We start from the raw sequence: 20,643 nt of genomic DNA on the forward strand, positions 1-20,643 counted from the left end.
GAGTTGCAGGCTTTCTGAGTGTCAAAGTCAAGCTCAGGAGGGCGAATCACGACGTCATGTCCTCCCCTCTGCGTCCTCAGTTTTTCTGCGCCAGACCTAATGGCACCCTTGTTCCTCTTATTGCTGTTGACGAGCTTCCTATCCACGTCAATATTCGTTCGGCCCCACGCGTTCTTTCTCCGGGTGATACCCAGGGCATGACCAGCCTTGGTACGGTGGGCCCTCGTTGCTCGTTCTATGTTGTGGAGAGTACTCTTCCTTTCTCTCGTTTCCAGTTTCCAGTCGATGTCCCCAACGTCCCCGGCCAGCGTGCTAGGGACTATGGTAACCAAGGCCAAGGTCCCGCGCCCAGATACATGCCGGATGAAAGCGGTGTTGCTCCCCAGCAGCGACTGGCTGTTCAGCCTATGTATCCGCAGGGCAATGGTCAGAACTGGGTGATGCCTACACCACCTCCTAACCACGGCTGGATTGTGCCTGCTAATGTGGGTACTGCTCCTAATGCTGGCACTGTTGCGGGTCACGCTGCTGGAAGCAATGGCGGAACCCCCAGACAGGTGAGTCGTTCCTCGGTTTAGGACAAGAGCAAGACCAAGACTGACTATGGCATAGGGTAGTCACCAGAAAAAGGAATACTGTTCATATTGGATCCGCCACGGGGAGTGCGACTATCAGCAGCAAGGTAGGGTCCAATCCATGACCACAGGCAATCGACAAGTGTGGCCTAACAATCATGTAGGCTGTCTGTTTAAGCATGAGATGCCCACCGATCGCTCCATGCTCGAGAAGCTTGGTCTGCGCGATATTCCCCGTTGGTACCGCGACAAGTACAATGTCCCAAGCCTTCTGTCTGGCGGAGGCAACCAGACCCGTGAGTCGCGTGCTCTGGCCGGCTTGCACGATGATGGTGCTTCCGACCGCGGCGCTGCGAGGGGCTCTCGTCTGGCAATCGGTGCAACTGCTGAGCATTCCGATACTGAAAGAAGCATTAAGGGCAATTGCGCTGTCTCCATGCACCAGCCGACTCCTCTTGCGCTTCCAGGTCGCCCCAACTTCAGCAATGTCAGCTCGCCTAGAGGTTCTACTCACCATCACGGTTCCAAGCAGGCCCAGGGTACACAGCTTCAGACTTCGAGCTCACACGTCCGCAACCAGGGTGGCCTAGTTCATGCTTCCGCTCCCCAGAATCGCGGTACCAATGCGCACAATAAGAAGATCGACCTGCTCTCCTTCGATCCCCTGCCTGACTACGCATCCGCCGATCTGAGTCGTTCTGGTCAACAGATTATCTCCGATCCCACAGAGCGTGCCAAGCGTGACGAGTTCTTGCGTGGTCTGCACGACATGTTCGCAGCTACCGCCCTGCCTGGAAAGACCAACACGGTGCCCGCCGATTCGGACGTCTTCGCAGGTCAGCCTCGCAGTAAACGTGTGCAACCCAAGTCTCGTCGCCTGTTCCAGGACCGTCCTGCCGCTCCTAATTCTGCTCCTAATGGTGGTACGGAGACCAATGCCTCGGATGCCAACCAGATTCGCCAGCAGAGTGTCCGTATCTACAACCTTGCTGCTGAGGCTGTCAAGGACTTCGACGATGACGATGACGATGACGATGACGATGACGATGACTTCTTTGTGGCGCCCAAGACCGGCGTCGGTGTCGTGCAGGGAACCCCCAGGTCCTCTGAGTCTCCCCGCCACCGCCGCTCGTCCTCGACCGAGTCGTGCCTCTCATGCTCTGAGCCCAGCCCTACTGCCTACCTCAACAGCCGCGCCAGAAAAGACGACGACGACGACGGACGTCTCAAGCCGCTCCTCCCACCTATCGGCGTTTTCACTCATAAGAACCCTACCGTCCTCAAACGTCCCGCCGTCACGTCCCCGATGACATTTTCGGCATGGGCGGAGGACCTGCCAAGTAACCCCATATAAGAGAGAATCCTTGCCCGGTTCGCCAGTTGAACGACTGTCTCTTGCAGTCGGGTCTCACCCTCGCGTGACAGCAAGCGGACCGTGGCCACTCTTCTTCTCTTTTTAGTCACTTTCCCCCTACGATGCCACGCCAAGCTGGTCTGGGTGGCTCGTACAATATTCACTCACTCGCCCATGGTTAAATATACCCACCATCCGATGGCGGAGGGCAACATGGAGAAATGGAGGTCATTCAAGTCGACAGCGTCAGCATGGATTCCGATTGTGGACATTCGTCGACGGTCTGACATCTTTCCTTCTTCACATTTCCGATTCCTGATCTTTTCCTTGTTGTCACTCTCTCTTGATTTCGTCGGGTGACTTTGAGTCTTCAACCGATTATTTAATTTACGAACAGAGGAAGGATATGAGATTGAACTGCTAGTTTGGAGGTCGTGAACAAAACCATTGCGAGGTTGATGAGTTGAAGTTGGCTTCGACTTTGGACCACGCCGGAATTTTGTTCTCGTGACTTTTGAACTTGGGCGGATCTCTCGTCGTCCTCCTGTGTCTGTCGTCTGTTATAACGACGGTTGAGGGGTATCTTATATCTTTAAATAAAATCACAAAAAAAGGGATGGCCTTAATGACATATGATCGTCGATTGCATTGGACATGTTGGAAGCTTTTCTCTGATTCCTCTTTCGTAGTACAGGCATGAAGCAGAAACGTAGTATACTTACATCCCAGTATAAAAGATGGGAAAAGCTCATGAAGTAGAATATTGTACAATAGTGTAAGTGATAGTCTATACGACCGTTTGACATGTGCGCCCGCCCTTGATATTTTCGAACTCAAAATCACGCAAAGAAGACATCCATCGAATACATGAACCAGACAAGTTCAATATACCACCGCAACGAGGGTCTAACGTACTCTCTTCTTCAGGCCCTTGGCTCCAACCTTGACAGCAACCTTCTCCCGCTCCTCAGCGGCTCTGGCGCTCAAGGCAGGGTTCAAGGAAGGCAGAGACAGAGTGGCCTGAGCGACGATGGCGTTCCCATCCACGACTGCCCGCCGTGTTTGCTCGTTGAGCTGTCTCTCTCTCCGTGTGGCCTCGAGTTGCTTCCTCCGCTGCTCTGTCATCGCCCACTCCTCGGGGAAGCGCAGTTGAGTCTTGGGCTTGTGATGGCGGAGGTCGAGCGGGATGTCTGCGAAGGAGTCGCCTTCCTTCGCCTCTTTGATCAGGGTGTTGACAATGTCACCCAGGTATCGCTTGTTCTGGGCGCGAGTTGTGAATTTCTCGCAGGACATGCGTACAATGTCCGTATCGGGGTTGTAGCGGGTTGCCACGAGTTTCAGGAAGGTCTGGCGCTGTTCCTCGGAGAGATATCTGGGGACAAGATCTTTGCTGGCCAATTCGACGACCACCTTGCTCTCGGCTGGATGCTGTTCACCCATATACGTGGTGTAGCGGAAGCGCAGGATGTGAGTTTCAGGAGGCAGTGTGAAAGGTTTGGCGAGTTCTAGGAATTGGAGGCCAGATTAGCATTGAACCATAGTCGCTTAGAAATGTTGGAGCTTACTGCTCAGTAAGGGCATATCCCAAGCTGCAATGCGAGCATATTCACGAATCTCCCGGTGCAATTCGACTTCCGCGTGCGCCATGGAGGTGATTTCGTCGTCATGGAAATCGTCGTCTGCGTCCTCCACGAGGCCGAATTCATCGTCTTCTTCCTCCGCCCAGAAGCCGCGGGACTTGTCCGGAACATCCTCAAATCGCAACCCTACTTCCTTCTCTATGTCTCTCACACTCTTCTCGATCTCCGCAAATTTGGCCGCTCGCACTTGTGGGTCGTTGAATTCTTCGATCATGCGACGTTGCTCTGCGTCAAAAGCCTCCCGTTCCTCCGGGGATAGCATATCATACATTGACTGCTCCTCCTTGCTGAGAAGATCTGGCGAGTACTCCGACACGTCAGGCAATTTATCCTTCGGCGAACGTTCTTTGGTAATTGGCGGATCTTCCGGCATGAATTTGAAGGGTGAGACAGAGAATGGGCGGGATTGAATAGCAGCGGGACCTCTCCGAGCGACTGAAAAGGCCGTACGGCCCAGATATCTTGCGACAAAGGCCATTGCGGGCGAAGATTGGCCGTGGGGGGTTGTCGAATTCCTCCTGGGATTTGCATGTCGGAGATGTTTTCTGCGGATGAACTTCGCATGGCAACGCTTATCCCGTTTGGGATAAGCGCATTCACTGCTGCCATCATATCAATGCATCACTCCGAAGTACTGCAACAACCATTCATCATCTCCTTTGTCTGACCTTGATGTTGGTTGATAACGGACTTGCATATTTATTCAAAGGGCATATCTAGCTTAGGAGCTGAAATGCTTCGGCAGCCCTGTCAAGGCATCGATCAAATACCCTGTCAAACGGAGTTCCTGGGGACTTAGTTTGCGGTCATGTCAGCGAAGCTCGCGATCAAAGTATGCTTTGTGACAGTCGGCGCAACTGCTTCTTTTGAAGAGCTTGTACGCGCTGCGCTGGATCCCTCATTTGTGACGGCCCTGGAGAAAAATGGCTACTCGCATTTACTGGTACAATACGGCAAAAATGCGGCGATTTATGATAATTTCCTCAAGCAGTATCCACCTGAGCGCAGGCCCTGGCGCAGAATAGATATCGGTGGTTTCTCCTTCCACGAGCATGGGCTGGGAGGAGAGTTTGCATTGGCTCAGGCGGACATAAGTAAAGGACGAAGTGGTGGGTTGGTTATCAGTCACGCAGGTATGGATCATCTTTCTAGGCCGTTAACCAGCACTGGCATCTTCCTGATATCTGACATGGAATACTTGTTAGGTTCTGGCACTATTCTCGAGGTGTTACGGATGGGCATCCCCTCATCGTTGTGCCCAATCCTTCTCTTCAGGACAACCATCAAGAGGAACTAGCGCGCCAGTTACAGAAACAAGGATACGTGGTTGCTAGTCACTATCAGTAGGTTTCAGGTTCCGCTATATGTGCTCCAGGCTTTGCTAATTACCTTGCAGAAATCTTTGCCAAGCACTACATCAGGCTGAACAACTGCGAGCTCGCATGTTAAGGTGGCCGCCTGTTCGTGGCCCTGGCCAGAAAAACCAACCGACACTGGAGCAAGTAATGTCTGATGAGATGGGATTTGTGGATTGAAAAATACCGTCAACTCCCTTATGATTGATGATTTATGCTACCTCTTGGCTACTCTCATATGAACTGCGAACGATCACGTCGCCGCTACTCCTTCATCCTCGGTGCTTCCAACTGTTGGAATTGCTCCAAGCTTGACCTCAGGATATCTGGTCCAAGCTTTTGTGCCTCCTCCATGGGCCTCAAGGCAGGTTTGTTGGTCGATCGAGCCGTGTGGTCAAATAGAAGAAAGGCCGATGCCTTGTTTGTTTAGTGGACGACCGTCCATGAACATTGGATTTTGCCTGCTTAGGTATTTATATTGTTTTCAAGCCTTCAGGATCCGTTATCGTGATATTCGGTGATAAATTTTTGTGTCGCGACAAAATAGTCGTAGGAAGTACATCTGTAGCAGCAATAGTCGGCTGGCCCAAGCTCCTTGTTGATGGGAAACTGAGCGGACGCGAAGAGTTGCGGGATAACATCCCCTCTAAAAACAACTATTTTGCATACATCGCCAATGTCCACGCTGATGAACTAGAACTCACTTCACAAGCTGACAGTTATAATCTTTCACATTTACCGGTCTTACGAATCACAACCAGCAAGAATAGGCCTCAGGGCCATTGGCACCACAATTCGCGCCGCCTCCCCCTACCGACTTCCTCCCCAAACACAACCCTTCTCCTCACAGAATGGCCGAGGCAACCCTTCACAACGCCCCCATTGTCATCGACAATGGCAGCGGCACAATCCGCGCCGGTTTCGCCGGAGAAGAGATCCCATCATGTTTCTTCCCCTCGTTCGTCGGGCGGCCAAAACACCCCCGAGTGATGGCCGGCGGTCTAGAGGGCGACGTGTTTATCGGGCAACGAGCACAGGAATTGCGCGGGCTGCTCAAGATCCGATACCCACTGGAACACGGCATCGTGACGGACTGGGACGACATGGAGAAAATCTGGCACTACGTGTACGAGAACGAGCTGAAGACGCTACCGGAGGAACACCCCGTGCTCCTGACGGAGCCGCCGCTCAACCCGCGCAAGAACCGCGATGTCGCCGCCCAGATCATGTTCGAGACGTTCAATGTGCCGGCGCTGTATACGTCTATCCAGGCGGTGCTGTCGCTGTACGCGTCCGGGCGCACGACGGGCGTGGTGCTGGACTCAGGGGACGGGGTGTCCCACGCGGTGCCTGTGTTTGAGGGTTTCGCGATTCCCAATAGTATACGACGGATCGATGTTGCGGGGCGAGATGTCACGGAGCAATTGCAGTTGCTGCTGCGGAAGAATGGGCATGTGCTGCATACGAGTGCGGAGAAGGAGGTGGTGCGGATGATCAAGGAGAAGGTCTGCTACGTGTCGTTGGATCCGAAGCGGGAAGAGAAGGACTGGATGAACAGCTACCACAAGTCGGAGGCGAAAGCCGTCGACTACGTATTGCCTGACGGGCACAAGATCAAGGTCAGCCCTTCTACCGTCAAATTCCCGGGGACCCGAACTAATCAACCAGAGTAGATCGGCCAAGAGCGCTATAGAGCCCCGAGATCCTATTCGAGCCCGAACTCATCGGCCTCGAATACCCCGGCGTTCATCAGATCGTCCAAGACGCCATCACCCGCACAGATCTCGATCTCCGGAAATCCCTATACCTCAACATCGTCCTCTCAGGTGGCTCAACACTGTGCAAGAACTTCCCGGACCGGCTAATGCGCGAGATCAAGAGATTGGCCGTGGAGGACATGAAGATCCGCATCTCTGCTCCGGCAGAACGGAAATACACCACCTGGATCGGCGGTGGTATCCTCGCCGGGCTCAGCACATTCCGCAAGGTACGTCCAAGTCACTTCGGGACCCAATACCCAAAACAGACACAACTAACACCTCCATCAGATGTGGGTGAGCGCAGACGAATGGCATGAAGACCCGGAGATCATCCACAGGAAATTTGCCTAAACATGTCTCTCACACCAACAAATGCGGTAGTCCTCGGCCTCTCCTTTCCTCCGGCTTCTGGCCATAGACACCACCCCAGCCGCCACCAAGTCCGGCGGTCTCAAATCGAGCCAAACCACTACCTGTGGCAGCTAGGCTTGGGCTTTTGATACCCTTCTTCTTCCCTCTTCTTGAGCCATTGATGCATCGTTCATCCCATCACGCACTATACCTTTCTTTTTCTGTTGATGTTGGGCACAATGGAACATACCACATAATAGCGCCTCAATCTATGCATGAAATCCATGTCCCCGCTGCCCGAATCGATCAAACAGCAAGTAATTTACTTCACGCTGCAGTGGGGTTGGTTGGGTTCAGGTAGTGTTTGCCCTGTACTGTATCAGCGGGAGCCGTCGGAAGGCAGATGTTGTACATAATAGACATTGGAATATAGACGGAATGAGCGCATGTCGTACGATGATCAAATGTATGCCATATCGTCAGTACGGGTACGTAAGTCTGGTCTAACTTTTAAGGGATGACATGACTACGGACTACTACAAGTCACTGTAAAGGTTACTGGTAGAGCAAAGATCCAATAACAGAAATCTGTTTCCTGTTTCCAATTGGTGTGGCCAACGCCAGTGGTACGCTAAGCTAAGATACATGAGGGATGCAGATGCAAATGCAGATGCAGATGGCCTCCCCGATGCCAATCCAAAAATCTGGCATGGCACAAACACGCTGAATAGTTTGAAAGAAACAGAATGATATGAGTGATGGGAGATAGGCGCAATTGATGTTGAAGATCCTTGGGGAATCATAGACAAAGGAAGCAGATTTCAGATGTATAGTAGCAGGGGTATCAGGCCGATACAGTAATGTTGAAGCAAAAAGGATAGATTGTAGCCGCGGATTGTCGGCCAGGACGCTCCACAGCAATCATATCGCACGAAGGATGTTGAAGTTGGATTAAGAAAAGCGTAGGTGATAGTTAACTTCCCCAAGGAGATGATAATCGAAAAAGGAAAAACTTTTTTTGTTGGTGGTCGTAAATCGTCATGTCGTTAGGCGCAGAGAAGCGCATTATGCAAGAGGGAATGGCAACCTCTTAAGCCATACCCCTGATCTTCCCCCAGCCCTTCTCCAGGCCACGAAGGGCCTTTTCCCGAGTGGAGCCGGTGCTGCTCGCTGATGCCGTGCTGCTGGAAGAAAACTTGCGAGTGAGGATGCTGCCGCCGCTAATGCAGCCATCGCCGTAGATCATGTTGCCGGCACCTCCTCGGCCGACATGGTAGACAGGAGCGGCACGGCGCAATTCCCGTTCCAGTTCCTCGTCAAAGCTGAAGATTGCGCGTTCACTGCTGCTGCGGACATTCCCTGCGCCGCCGCGGCCGGACTTGAAGGTGCTGGGGACATTTGAATCCAGGCGCGTCAGAGAGGCGGGGCCGGTGGCTGTTTGCGAATCGGTAGTCTTGGTGTTCTTCAGGCTGATGACGTTGCCAGCACCTCCGCGAGCTGTATGTACGGCTGGACGGCTGGTGTGAGGAACGGACGGGTGAGGTTCAATCACGCGGTAGTTCATTTTCGCAGGCATAGTGTCGGTAGTGGTGATGGATGTCCTTTGACCGGATTATACTCAAATCAAGCTCGTGGTATGCGGATCGTGCGATTGACTCAAGAGCCAACTCTCAGCAAAGAACCATCTAATGGATGAAGCTCAACGTCTAGTCTATAGCTGACGTGACCGCGCGGAATTGTAGGCGACTTCAAGCACGCAGAAGCAGAATGCTCGAATATCAAGTAGATACGTCTTTTAAAGATTGAAGACGTGTAAGAGAGAAGGTTAGCGATGAGTATTAGAGGACGCGAGGTAACAAGGAGAAGAAATTTCTTTGTTTGCTGGATGGAGACTGTATAGTATGGGACCCAAACATTCTGGCGGGGAAGGTTTTATATAGTTATGCCCCTTGTGCCGTCATGGTCTACCATCATTGCACCAAATTGCACCATTAGTGCCTCAGCTGGGGCGCTCCTTGCCAGGCACAAGAGTCACGGACAGAACCAGAGGGTCACACGCGGTGCTGTTTGTGGATATTGGATACCCAAGTGGAGTTGGTGGTTAGTCTTGTCGTGGAAACCAAAAAAAATTTTCCCCAGCGAAAATTCTCTCACGGTCGACGTATCAGGTAAGCCTCCGAGAGTATGCGCGCGGTTCTTCGGCAGGCTGTAAGGCGGCAGCAAGAACAATTCGCTGATTCAGCAGCGCAGCAACCAATCAAAAGTAAATATGCTGGAATTCTGTCAGCAGGTCAGTCTCCTATTGGGTAAAACGTCCAGTTGGCAGCCAGTAGCCCCTGCTGCTTTAAGAAATTCCTGGAGATCATCTGACGAGCACACCGTCCCTCCGCGGCGTGGCAAACGTAATAGAAACGGCCTTTGGAACCAATCATGTGCTCCCTAGGATTTTCTGGGGTAATGGAAATTGCTGGATGGTCAGTCACGAGTCGCTTTGAGCACTCGCCTCTTTCCCAAAATGCCACCGAAGCAATCCAGTGTTGGTCACGATGAGGAGAGCAGATGGTTCTAGACATGGTAGGAATGACGATGTTTCCAATTCCCACTCCTCACCGTCTCCGCCGATGCTTCAGATCCTCTCCGTTGGCTATTGCGTCGCAGTTCCTGGGGGACGGATCATGCGGCGAAATCCTAATTAAGGTAGTCTCGTGGCATCTTTATTTGGTGAATCTGCATGGGGAATCCCAGACTATCGTTTCTCACCATCTACAACAGATTCTACGTAGTCTAAGATAGATGTAACATGGCCTATTGTTATTGGACCATGGATGGTTGCTGTCGAGGCGTAAAGAAAGGCGGACAAAGCAAAAAGAACAAAAAATAAAAAACCCCGCATGTACCGAAGTCCATGTACAATTGCATCATTCTTGTCGCAGAAACTGCCATCTCTTAGGACATTCCAAGCCATCATTAATCTCCATGGCAGGCTGCAGGATATTCTCCCTGTACCTACCCTTTCTGAGGCTGAGGACTTGCTGATGGATCTACTGTCATAGCACTATTTTCATGGCAGACAATAATCCACCCCATGACTTGAGTAGGAGAAGAGTCTTTTCAATAGTGATGTCTTGGAGGAGGAGCAGGATGCAAAGTGTATGGCTTGGCATTTGTAGATCCGACTAGCCTTGCTCGAGTCTAGCGTCAAGATCAAGTCAGGGGCGACGATCGAGTCAAGGATGGAGGATCTTAGAATCTTCTCAATCTTGGATTCTACCAAGTATCTAGTTCATTCGGAGGCAATCCTCATCGGTCTCACGGAAGGAGCTGCTTCGTAATTGACACCGTCATAACTGCTACCTGTTTCTGTCTACTCCACATAGACATACTATGTACTGTTGGAGACTTATGACAGACCTGGAACCGCAAATCGACAGGAGAACAGACACTAGGCTCAAAGAGGACAGCTTTCCCCAGACCGGAAGAGCCTGGACTGCAGAGTGCAGACAAAGGTGGATCTCAGAAATGACGCACGGAAGGGAAAATTTTTTCTCTCGTTCTAGTTTTTCCCTCTGTAACCCACTTACTCTGGATCAATCAATTTCCCCTGAGGGGTAGCAAGTTTTTCTGCGACTCCAACCAGCAAAACTGGCCTTGCGCTTTACCTTTACCAGTCATCATTTCAACTTGACAAAATGGAATAGTCACTGGTGGTTCTCGCCGAGTGACCACTGACCAGTACCAGCAACCGGATCACCTTACCGGCTAATGGCCGGTCCATCCAACCCAACCCGAGCACTCCGAGGCTTCTCCAGCCTGACAAGATGAAACAGGAAATTGCCTTCCCCGGATTTTCCAGCCCCAGCCCAGCGTGGCTGCGTACCACGTACTGTACCTAACTGTCATGCTGGCACCACCAGCAGTCAGCATCCCGTGATATCTCCCCCTGATCTCACCAGCAGAATAGGGGTTATCATTCATGGCATTCTAAAGGGTTCAATACCCCTCGTGGCAGGTCCCTTTCCCCCTTAGATTTGGATCCTCCTACTCTATTGAGGTAGTCTACTGCTTAACTGTTTGGGGACTTGGGTTTGGTGAACCCCTCTTCCCCAAACTCCAACGGACTACCGTAGAACAACTATACTTTCTAAGGTAGTCTTTGCAGTCGGAGATCACCTTCCCAACAAAACCGCCCCATTACCCTCCACTTGTCCATTTGCGACGTGTGTAGCACCAGCATGCACATCAGCATCCAGTGTCACAGTCGTACAAAACTGCATACTCCGTACACATCCCCAGTATGCGGCATTTCTTTCCCCTGCATCATACTGCGGAGTTGAAGTCGTCAAGTCATTATTAATATTAGCTAAAGCCTGAAGATCAGAGGGACTAGAGCCCTGTGGCCGGCTTATTCTTAAGTAACAGAATGCCCCGGTCTGGGCCGGCTTGGGGTTTTGACCGCTCCGGTTCCTGGCGACTACTGGTTAATCTCCCGCTGGATCCTTGACAGACCTAAGGCCTCAAAGTCAGATTGTCACTCGAATCAGCTGGAGCGGGGTGAAAACGTGACTATGGTGGTCTCAGGAGGAGGCCTCTGGTTCATCCTCGATCACGTCACGGCGGGTTGTCTGGACACATCAGGTTTGCGTGATTTACGCAAGGTCTCTTGTCGTTAGGGTTCGGGTAACCTGCATTTCTTGCGCTCTGCTTGCACTAATAGTACTACGCTCACCAGCAATCAAGTAGAGAAGAGATCAATATGGGTATCAATTGCGTTAGACATAAGCCAGGAAGAGCGGCAATCACCAATATGAACCCGCAAGTCCATATATAAAGCAAGATCCCGCGAGCCAGTCGCAGGTCATCCAATAAACACAAAAAAAAAAAAATTCAACATCCCACGGAAGTACAGCGAGTCAAATTAGAACCACCCCCACCCCCGTTCACATCGTCTGATAGATCCGAAAACTGCGAAACTCCCAATAAGCCTGGGAGAAATTCTGCGGGTTGCGAGCGACAAACTCCTCACATGTTGCTGGACAATCGTACAAATCGTTGTAGTCCTCCTGTTGGGCGCCCATCTCGCCGCACAGATCAATGTTGATGATGATGCTCTGGTTGCTAAAGTGAGACGGGATGTCGCAGTGTGTGCTGGGGAAGTCAGCCAGAGCTGTGCCCCAAGAGGACGGGTCAGGCCTGCGCTCCGGATTCGAGATGTCGTCTGGGATGGAGTCGCGAGGGAAAACCCAGACTCGGATTCCGGCTTCTCGGAGCTCGACCGCGTATACCTGGAAACCGAGTCAATATTTTGATGCTTGAAAGACAGAACGGGGGACCATACACCACCGCCATTCTCGTTGAACTCCTCGCCATACGTCGTTGGGCGAGCCTGGACAGCACAGCCCGCGTTCCCGTGCTTATCGTCGCAGGTTGAGTACTGCGCGCTGCCTAGCTGCTTCCGTCTTCCCTTGACGCTGCAGGCCTTGTCGGTGTGCAGGGTGACCACGTTGCCTTCTGTAGCTCTGTTTGTTGTTTCGAGGACGTCGATTTCCCCGTTGAGCGGCCAGTTGTATGTGTCCGCTAGCCATAGGGCGGGCCAGGTTCCACAGCTGTAAGGTGTGTGGATAATGTCGAAGATGAATAGGCCCGTGTCGTAGCCTTTCTTGGACTCGAGTCGGACAGACTTTCTGCCTCGGGGTGCGTATCGGGTTTTGTTGTCGACTCTGATGCTTACAGAGGAATCTGTAGAGCGTATCAAGTTGAGAGACTCGGCTTGTTTACGATCGACATACCTGTCGATTGTAAGCGCGAGGTCAATGCAGATTGCCTAAGGTTGTTTACTTACTCGACGAATCCATAGGTAGGGTCCTCGTCTGTGAAGTGCCAGAAGTGATCAAAGAAGGAGGATGGGTGGTACTCGTCCACCAGAAAATAGTCAAGAGGTAAATAATCTGGATATCGAGTATCCCTCGTTCCTAGGACAATGCCTACTATTACTCCAGCTAGAACTGCAAAAAGCACTGCAACAAGAACGAGGATCTTGACTGCACGGCGCCATCCGCTTGGGTTGCAGCATGAACACTGAGCTGGGCTGTCGTTCTTGCAAGGTTTATTTGACTGAAACTCATGAGATGTTGGATTTCCCTCAACCTTGTATAATGCCTCTCCTTGGTAGAAACTGCTTGTGTCGGCCATGGCTGCTAACTTCTGATCTTGACGTTTCGAGACTTGCAAATGTAAGCAGTTGCAGCACATTACAGTCCGTCGATGAAGAACACGTTGACACGTCGAACACATCGACGACATGATGAATCACAACTGAGATGATTCAGAGAGGTTCCCCGGATCTCTCACAATGCTCAACCACAGATCGCTCTAACTATGAAGAGTGGTTCAGGCAGAAATCATTGTGAGAACCATCACATAACGCTACTGATCTACTAAGCATGAGCAAACAGCTTCAACAACTCTTGTCATTTAATATGGCCAAATTGGGATATCCTCCCTGAATGAGAAAGGAATGCGGATGTAGGACGATACTTGTTCGCTCGGCTCGCGTATTCCATCCCAGTTGAGCTCTATGAGGACGTGCAGCGCATGGTAATGCAATGTTGACTCATGCTGCTGCACGAGTGATGGTCAACAGTGCTAAATTTTAGCTCGCAATTCCTCCAAATTGCCATGGTTTCTGCGTACTGCTTTGAATAGCATTAGCCATGCCTGAGATAATCGACTGAATATGTTCATCATTGCAACCTCGTAACATGGTGTTGCTTTCAGGCAACGGCGCTGGCCTTGACACCTTCGAGCCCGAGGACATCACCAGATTCTGCCACTTTACACCGCTCTGATAACCTCCTCCGCTCCGTAGCTAAATTTACTTGCGACAATGCTTTGATTAACAACCCGACTTTGCGACTGAAGTATTGGCAAACGAGACAGGAGTTGTACTGCAATCTGAGGGCTGCTCATCTGATCAGCAAAATCTGTGTTGACTCCTCGCACAATCCTCGTCCAACGCGCAACGCGCCTTTGAGCGCCACCCATTCGAACTTCTCCCATACGATTGCAGAAGCAATCACTTCTACATTTGAAAATGCCAAAATATAAGTATCTCTTCCCTATAACGTGAAGATCCAAGCTGACATCCGCTGTACTCTTCTGTAGGTCTTCTTTTCCGGTCGATATCAGACGTTCGGATGCGCAATCGCATCCGAACGCAGTCATCTATCAGTACGACCTCAACCTCAGCTGTGGTGATTCTAACGGTGGATTCTGTATACAGGTGACTACTGCGATGTATATCTCACGCACGACTCGATGAGCGTGCGTAAGGCTCACAATTCGGGTCGAAATCATTTGAGAAACGTGGTGGAATACTATCAACGTATGCACAAGTCTACCCTCTCCCCAACCACAGGCTGTCGCTGACGGTGCTGACAATTGGTACAGAGATCGGACAGGAAAAGGCACAATCCGTCATTGACTCGATCACGTCTTCATATGCCGCTGAGGGCCAAGCTGTTCCCAACCCTGCAATGGCTCCCCCGGGCGCTTTTCCCCCACCGTTCGGATTCCCTGGTATGTAACATTACCTTTGCTCAGGGAAACAATCCTCTTCTCTTATGTTGGAAAAATACTTACAAATATCCCTGGCTTAGGTCGCCCCGGTCAACTCCCACCTCCTCCGTTCGGCATTCCTCCCCCCGGAGGGGCCAATGGAGTTCCCCCAGGCATGCCCATTCGTACGTCCACACCCTCCATGTCCCAATTCTCTGCTCCCGATTTATCACTGACACTCCAACAGCACCACCCGGCGGTAGAGGCCTCCCCTTCCCACCTCCCTTCCCCCAGCACCAGGCGGCGCCCCAGGAGGTTTTCCCCCTCCGCCTCTCGGCAACATGCCCCCGGTCAAGGCTTTCCCCCGTCCCGCCACCAGGCGGCTTCCCGCCTAATTTCCAGATTCCTCCTCCTGGCGCTGGGGATTCCCTCCTGTGCCTCCTCCCGGCCAGCCCGGTTTCAGCCCGAGCCCGGGGCCCGGTATGTCGGGTCCCCCGGCGCCGCCGGGGATGGGCTCCTCGAGTCTGCCGGGACCTCCTCCGGGACTAGGTGAAAGGCGATGATCGAGTTTGCGTTGGTCATTGTGTTGTATTACTTGTGATGTTACTCGGGCTTTCGTGTCGGTAGATCTCTACGAACTTTTTATATTTGTTCTACTTCAGCGTGGTTTAACAGGATGTTATACGAATGCATTTAGTGGCAATGATTAATCTTACTGCAATATAACCTTGCCACACGCATATACGTTCGAAGGTCCAATTGAGGATCATTCGGGTTTATATCATTCCAACATGAGTCCACACTTGTATCCAGTTGTGGTAACCACAGACGTATTCTATAATAATGAGCATGTTGGGATACCATGCGTGTCTCACGCAGGTTCTAGCAATATGATTCCTGTCCTCACATGGAACTGCGATATGATACACCACCGGACAATGCAGAGCACAGACGACTCTAGGTCCCTAAAATACTTGCGAAAAGTCCACAAACCCAGGTCCCGATATCCAAATCCAATGCTTCAGAACGCCAGCTGTAATCGCAAGGGAAAAAGAGAACATCCATTAAGGATATAGTAAGATCAATAGCCAGGGTGGGGGGGAAAAAAAAGGACTTTGGAGTATATCACAATGAAGCAAAAGGAAAGGAGGTAGAAAGGGTGGACGAGCAACGAAAGGGTTAAAGGAAAATATCAGAGTTCAGAGGACAGGACAATTGGTCAGTCCACTCCCGCGCTTACGCCATAACTTCATTTCCAGAAAGGCTTAGAGAAAACATAGTCAGTGGGATCCTCTAATGATCATACCCGGCCCCTCTCTGCCATGGACTGGCATTGTGCTGGGCGCGGTAGGGAATTGGCGATGGTGAACGTCCATAGTTAGGCGGCCCCCGTCCGTCGCTGGGGAATAGAGGTACCGAAGGATCAACTGGAGAGACTGGGGCTTGGCGGTGCGGCGTCGTGTCATGAGATGCTTGCAGATTATGACGTCCAATGCTGGCTCCATTGCCGCTTGAGAAAGAACCATTGTCGTCGTCGAAGGGACTTGACTTGTACGAGGTGTCCTTGACATCGCCGCGTGCAGTGGCACCTAGGGCGTCCAGCTCCGTAGTCAATTGGCTCTGCGACTTGATAAACGAGCCGCGGTCGTCTCTCATGGGCTGGTAACGGGTATCGGGGTTTTTCGATACAATGGCGTAGATGGATGCGATAAGCACCAGAATTAATAGAATCAGCGACAAGACCGCGTTATAAACGAAGAAGATAACACCCATGACGCCAGTAACGATTCCTGGTTGGTTGAAGACCTCCGAGAAAAACAGCAAAAAGATGGCATTGACGAAGTTGATGGCGGCAATAGTAATGTTGTAGATGTTCGTCTTTTTGTCCATCCAAGGCCGCAGAACGCTGACGGCAATGAGCATGGCGGCCTCGATGATGACCAGGGCGACGGTCTGTACAACAGGAGCGGGTTGCCCAAGGCCAATGAACATGGCCTTGATAATAAGGTACACTAGGACCGGCACCACGAAGTAGTAGGCAGTCGCACGGTATTGCACGTACAGAAATCCCCACTTGTTCAGGCATGTGGGATCAGAGTAGAGGATGTATGCTGGGTTCTTGTGCATGACAACCGAGCGCTTGGCCAGGAGGATCACTTTGAAAGCAGCCCAGCCCAGAGCGCCGAGCACTGACAGAAACATGATAACCGCCAGTACCATCTCAGCGGCCGAGTCATGCTGGGTAAACTCCCAGAGACACAGCACGCACATCTGGGGGAAACCAATCAAGGTCAGTCGGAACAAGATGCCTCGTGCCACGACTTTCCAGCCATTCCGGAAATCAGAGAACTTGTCACTCTTCATCCTTCCATTCTTGGCGAGGATCTCACACCCGCCTTTGAAGAGAGCGACAATGACCATCACTATGAAGACGAAGAAGACAAAGAAAATGAGACCCGTAAGGAAGATATTGGTCTGTTCAATGCCTGCTATGAAACCGACACGATCAATGCCGCGCACAACGACGGTTGAGGAAGTAGCCGCGTCGCTGGCCGCACTAGCTCTTTTCACGATTTCGTTGACGCCCCTCTTCATCAGGTTCGTTGTAGTCTCAATAGAACGTTTTCGGCGTTTCAGGACTTCGACGGAAGTGGTAGACAACTCGGACAGAAGGGTTGAAGGCGTTCCACCGGTCGATCGTAGATACCAAGTACAAAGGGTCTCCAGGAACCCAACGTGGATGATACCCATACTCCATTGGAAATTCTGCGTCCATGCTTCGACGATCGGCGGCATTGCAACGGAGACCATGCCGAACATAGCCTGCGACTGCATGAAGCCGAAAAGAGAGAGAGCATTGGCTGCAACATGAGCGGCGGTATTTGAGTGACCGAGACCAGAAGTGATTGCGGAAGCAGCAAGACCCAAACCGGAGATGATAGCTGTTGTCCAACCGACGCCTTTCTGGTAAACCGTCTTGCCGTTCGACAGACTAGCTTCAATGCAGGTGATACTCTTGCCAGTTTCTGTAGAGTTGATATAGATCCGGACCTTGGCATCAAGATCTGGAACCGTGTATGCGATGCCTAATGGTATGGTTAGCGAGATTACACCCTTTTCAGACAGCAGTCAGTGCAGGCATCCTCACCAGGAATCTGTTTAGCCACATCCTCTGACACGATGATATTGGCGCTGGGGACATCGATGGGACCAGCGTTCATTGGGCAAAGACCCGCCAGATTCATTTCGCAAGGATCCAGCTCTTTCCTCATTGCTTCATATCCATAAGCAGTGAGAACAAGCTCGGCGGTAACCTTACCGGAGATCGCAGCGACTCCATCAAAGGCAAAGGCTAATGATCGATTGTTGGGCGTGAAGGTGACACTGAAGAAGGTTGCTGTGAAGTTCGAACTGTCTTGGCACAGGTTCAGGGCATTGGACTCGATGAGCTTAGTCGCAGACACAAGCGGTGTTGCGAGAAAAGCGACGAACAAACTGATTATTAGCGATATCAACCGCATGGTGGCAGGGCTTTGTCGAGCTGTGTTCTTGCACTCGACAGCGGGGAAGGAGTTCGTGGATGGAGGTGAGAATAGAGCACAGTCAAAAAGGCTGGAATGATAACTGTCGAATGGGAGGTGGTACTCCAGAGTACCAAGTGTGGACCGGCCGGATGCGGAAATGTGGTATCGACCAAAGGTTGTATTGTAATAATGTGGAAGCGAGGGTAACGAGCAGTAGAATTCAAATAGAGTGCCGATTCAAAATTGTTCGAGTAAGACCGGGGTGTATTGCGGCTTGTTGTTCAAGAAGTCATTTGAAGGGACCATAGACCGATATCCAGCGCGACTCTTCTAGGCAAGGTAAACGAGAGAAAGGATCGCACGAATCGATACGGCGACGAAGCGATCGATAACAAATTCCGGGAAAGAGTGACGAATGTCGCAGTGTATATAAAAGAGTGTCGAGAGCGATATTGAAGTCGTTGGAGGACGATTGAAGCGAGCGGGACGGCGAACACACAGTGTATAGCCTAGAAGGGTAAGACAACCAAGGGGACGGGGTTTCCCTGAGATATGATGGCCGTCGTTCTCTATCCGTCTCTTTCTGTTTTCCCTCAAGACCCTTCGAGATTTGGAAGAGTAGTCAAGAAGCGGCAAAGAGAGATATCAAAAGAAAGAAAATAAAAGAACGAGGGTAGTAGGAGAGGTAGAAATTGGCACCCTTTCGCTCTTGATCTCTCCAGAAACACAAGAAAACGGAGGGGGTGGATGGGACAGAAGGTCTGGTCGCAGGAGAGACCGCAGGAATGCCGATGAAACACCCTCGAGAGCTGAGTCAGCACGGGGTTGTGTTGTGAGGTGGACCAATGACAGGTGATCACTGCGTTCATTAATTAAGGTCCCTGAGGGTCGCAGAGTGAGTAGTATCAGGCAGCTGTCCTTGGGTCCAGTGGATTTGCTGCCGTTTCAATTCGAGACAGATTTTTAGGGGCAGGGTAGGTAACAGGTAACAAAGGAAAGGAAATATTGGAAGATTAAGTCTACAGTGTGCTTATGCAGGGAAAAAACTAGGTTTTACCTTATGCCGAAGCTCCTTCAGCATGACAAGTCTACAAGCGCAAGATGGTGGATGACCGTATCAGCCATCGAATTTCTTGCTGAAACTGCCGTAATGCTCAGATCATGCTCTGTAGGTACCTCACCTCATCCACTGTCTCGCAAAAGTTCCATTGGCGGACAACCACCCACAGCATCCACCACCAGAGCAGATCAACCCAGCCTGTGCTGAGCCTCTGTGTGTCCCAATAATGCACGCGCGTCTCTCAGGGGCGGCATATTTGCTGGACCAGAACACCAGATCATTGGTTATAATTTTAATCCATTTCAAATTTGCCTTTGCGTTGGCGGCAACAGGAACACAATATCCTTTGTACTACGGAGTACTTAAAACTTTTTCATCTTGGTGAGGTTTTTGATTCGTTCTTTTCCTTTTTCTGGGGATATTGGAATACTACTAAACCCCCGAAAAAGACAAAGGGAGCAGTATTGTCATTCATGAAGGCTGGGTATATCCTGGATGGTACCAAGGACCCCACGGATTGCGAGATTACATCCATCGAGCGTTCCAAAGGCACCAGTGGATCTATCCCATTGTTCCGTTGAAAGTGATATGCTCATCGTTACTCGCCTTGGCGATCCAGCGTCTGTCTATTACCTTACTGTACGTTCTTAGCAATCACCCAGCCACGTCCAGAGTCTATCATTAAACTGGTTCAGAACTTCAGGCCAAGTGTTGCCATACGAGGACTGTGAACTTCCTCAGTTTTGATCGTGATACTGGTCTTTCTGCTGGTCATCTTTCGACCTTGGGTCATGATTTCAAGCGGATGCTATTAATAACTCCGCCACCCACTCAAACTTTAGTACAATCATGCAAACAAGCATGAGGTTATCCGTGATTGATTATCATAATGATAATATTCATTTCTTTAACATTAACAGTATCATTTGAAAGCCCTCTCTCAAGCAAGAACACCACTAGATCATTAGTTTGATGTATAGTCTGCACAGTAGTGTATCGTCCTCCCATATAAATCTGGTTAGCGCCTAAGTCCTGCGTTCTGCACAGCCTCCAAACGACTCCTTGGCGCATTTAACGATGATTTCGGTGGCAGACATTAGGATGTCAGCTCTGTCTATGGGTAGAGATACATGATTTCAGTTTCATTTCACAATAATGATCTGGAGGACAATGCACGCGATACTACTTCAACTCAAGCATCATGGTCCGGTGATAGTCGCACATTGCCGTCCCTGATCTACATCAGAGGCTGGAGGTTGGAGCCGATCCTCCCACTGGAATGCGCGCCATGACGTTCATCCTCACCGATCTTCACCGATTGCACTTGTACTTGTCATGCGATGACGACTCCAACAATGAATCAATAATATCAGGAAGGAAATCAAGGAATAGTACTTCGTACTTCGACCCTTGGGGACTCAAGTATCAGGACAAACAAATCGCAAATGAAGTTTCAGTGCATTTGAAACT

At 50.9% G+C, this 20,643-nt stretch overlaps 10 protein-coding genes across 10 annotated transcripts; 5 read left to right on the forward strand and 5 right to left on the reverse strand.

Moving 5' to 3' along the window:
* Positions 1-56: 56 nt before the first annotated feature.
* P174DRAFT_461001 (uncharacterized protein) lies at positions 57-2,111 on the forward strand (the record flags this gene model as incomplete). Its single annotated transcript, XM_024829956.1, has 3 exons — positions 57-557; positions 613-1,874; positions 2,036-2,111. The coding sequence occupies 3 exons, from the start codon at positions 57-59 to the stop codon at positions 2,109-2,111; spliced, it is 1,839 nt and encodes a 612-aa protein (XP_024681042.1).
* Positions 2,112-2,567: 456 nt separating this feature from the next.
* Positions 2,568-4,083, reverse strand: P174DRAFT_408010 (mitochondrial 37S ribosomal protein mS35). The gene is made up of 2 exons (XM_024824160.1): positions 3,495-4,083; positions 2,568-3,434 (listed from the first exon to the last, which is right to left on the reverse strand). The coding sequence occupies exons 1-2, from the start codon at positions 4,045-4,047 to the stop codon at positions 2,836-2,838; spliced, it is 1,152 nt and encodes a 383-aa protein (XP_024681043.1). The 5' UTR covers positions 4,048-4,083; the 3' UTR covers positions 2,568-2,835.
* Positions 4,084-4,225: 142 nt separating this feature from the next.
* On the forward strand, positions 4,226-5,443 carry alg13 (N-acetylglucosaminyldiphosphodolichol N-acetylglucosaminyltransferase catalytic subunit ALG13). Its single transcript, XM_024827541.1, has 4 exons — positions 4,226-4,702; positions 4,775-4,794; positions 4,845-4,912; positions 4,966-5,443. Exons 1-4 carry the CDS (start codon positions 4,378-4,380, stop codon positions 5,102-5,104), a joined length of 552 nt encoding a protein of 183 aa, XP_024681044.1. The 5' UTR covers positions 4,226-4,377; the 3' UTR covers positions 5,105-5,443.
* A 332-nt stretch (positions 5,444-5,775) lies between these two features.
* P174DRAFT_451777 (actin-related protein ArpA) lies at positions 5,776-7,481 on the forward strand (the record flags this gene model as incomplete). Its single annotated transcript, XM_024829032.1, has 3 exons — positions 5,776-6,543; positions 6,618-6,911; positions 6,973-7,481. The coding sequence occupies 3 exons, from the start codon at positions 5,776-5,778 to the stop codon at positions 7,033-7,035; spliced, it is 1,125 nt and encodes a 374-aa protein (XP_024681045.1). The 3' UTR covers positions 7,036-7,481.
* Positions 7,482-8,125: 644 nt separating this feature from the next.
* P174DRAFT_372092 (DUF3602 domain-containing protein) lies at positions 8,126-8,611 on the reverse strand (the record flags this gene model as incomplete). Its single annotated transcript, XM_024822413.1, has 1 exon — positions 8,126-8,611. The coding sequence occupies one exon, from the start codon at positions 8,609-8,611 to the stop codon at positions 8,126-8,128; it is 486 nt and encodes a 161-aa protein (XP_024681046.1).
* Positions 8,612-8,794: 183 nt separating this feature from the next.
* P174DRAFT_200133 (uncharacterized protein) lies at positions 8,795-9,318 on the forward strand. Its single transcript, XM_024821314.1, has one exon. It carries the CDS (start codon positions 8,978-8,980, stop codon positions 9,245-9,247), a length of 270 nt encoding a protein of 89 aa, XP_024681047.1. The 5' UTR covers positions 8,795-8,977; the 3' UTR covers positions 9,248-9,318.
* A 291-nt stretch (positions 9,319-9,609) lies between these two features.
* P174DRAFT_442288 (uncharacterized protein) lies at positions 9,610-10,490 on the reverse strand. The gene has a single exon (XM_024827542.1). The coding sequence runs from the start codon at positions 9,998-10,000 to the stop codon at positions 9,782-9,784; it is 219 nt and encodes a 72-aa protein (XP_024681048.1). The 5' UTR covers positions 10,001-10,490; the 3' UTR covers positions 9,610-9,781.
* A 1,482-nt stretch (positions 10,491-11,972) lies between these two features.
* Positions 11,973-13,224, reverse strand: P174DRAFT_372598 (glycoside hydrolase family 16 protein; the record flags this gene model as incomplete). The annotated part of the gene is made up of 3 exons (XM_024822440.1): positions 11,973-12,317; positions 12,371-12,821; positions 12,875-13,224. The coding sequence occupies 3 exons, from the start codon at positions 13,222-13,224 to the stop codon at positions 11,973-11,975; spliced, it is 1,146 nt and encodes a 381-aa protein (XP_024681049.1).
* Positions 13,225-13,762: 538 nt separating this feature from the next.
* On the forward strand, positions 13,763-15,299 carry P174DRAFT_504601 (putative U1 snRNP complex component Yhc1; the record flags this gene model as incomplete). The annotated part of the gene is made up of 7 exons (XM_024831214.1): positions 13,763-14,135; positions 14,187-14,192; positions 14,315-14,416; positions 14,482-14,610; positions 14,691-14,774; positions 14,837-15,069; positions 15,252-15,299. Exons 1-7 carry the CDS (start codon positions 14,126-14,128, stop codon positions 15,297-15,299), a joined length of 612 nt encoding a protein of 203 aa, XP_024681050.1. The 5' UTR covers positions 13,763-14,125.
* A 583-nt stretch (positions 15,300-15,882) lies between these two features.
* Positions 15,883-18,110, reverse strand: P174DRAFT_421513 (transient receptor potential ion channel family protein; the record flags this gene model as incomplete). Its single annotated transcript, XM_024824956.1, has 2 exons — positions 15,883-17,675; positions 17,738-18,110. The coding sequence occupies 2 exons, from the start codon at positions 18,108-18,110 to the stop codon at positions 15,883-15,885; spliced, it is 2,166 nt and encodes a 721-aa protein (XP_024681051.1).
* Positions 18,111-20,643: the final 2,533 nt, after the last annotated feature.

The sequence above is a fragment of the Aspergillus novofumigatus genome (assembly GCF_002847465.1).
Source record: "Aspergillus novofumigatus IBT 16806 chromosome Unknown P174scaffold_5, whole genome shotgun sequence".
NCBI classification, from domain to species: Eukaryota; Fungi; Ascomycota; class Eurotiomycetes; order Eurotiales; family Aspergillaceae; genus Aspergillus; species Aspergillus novofumigatus.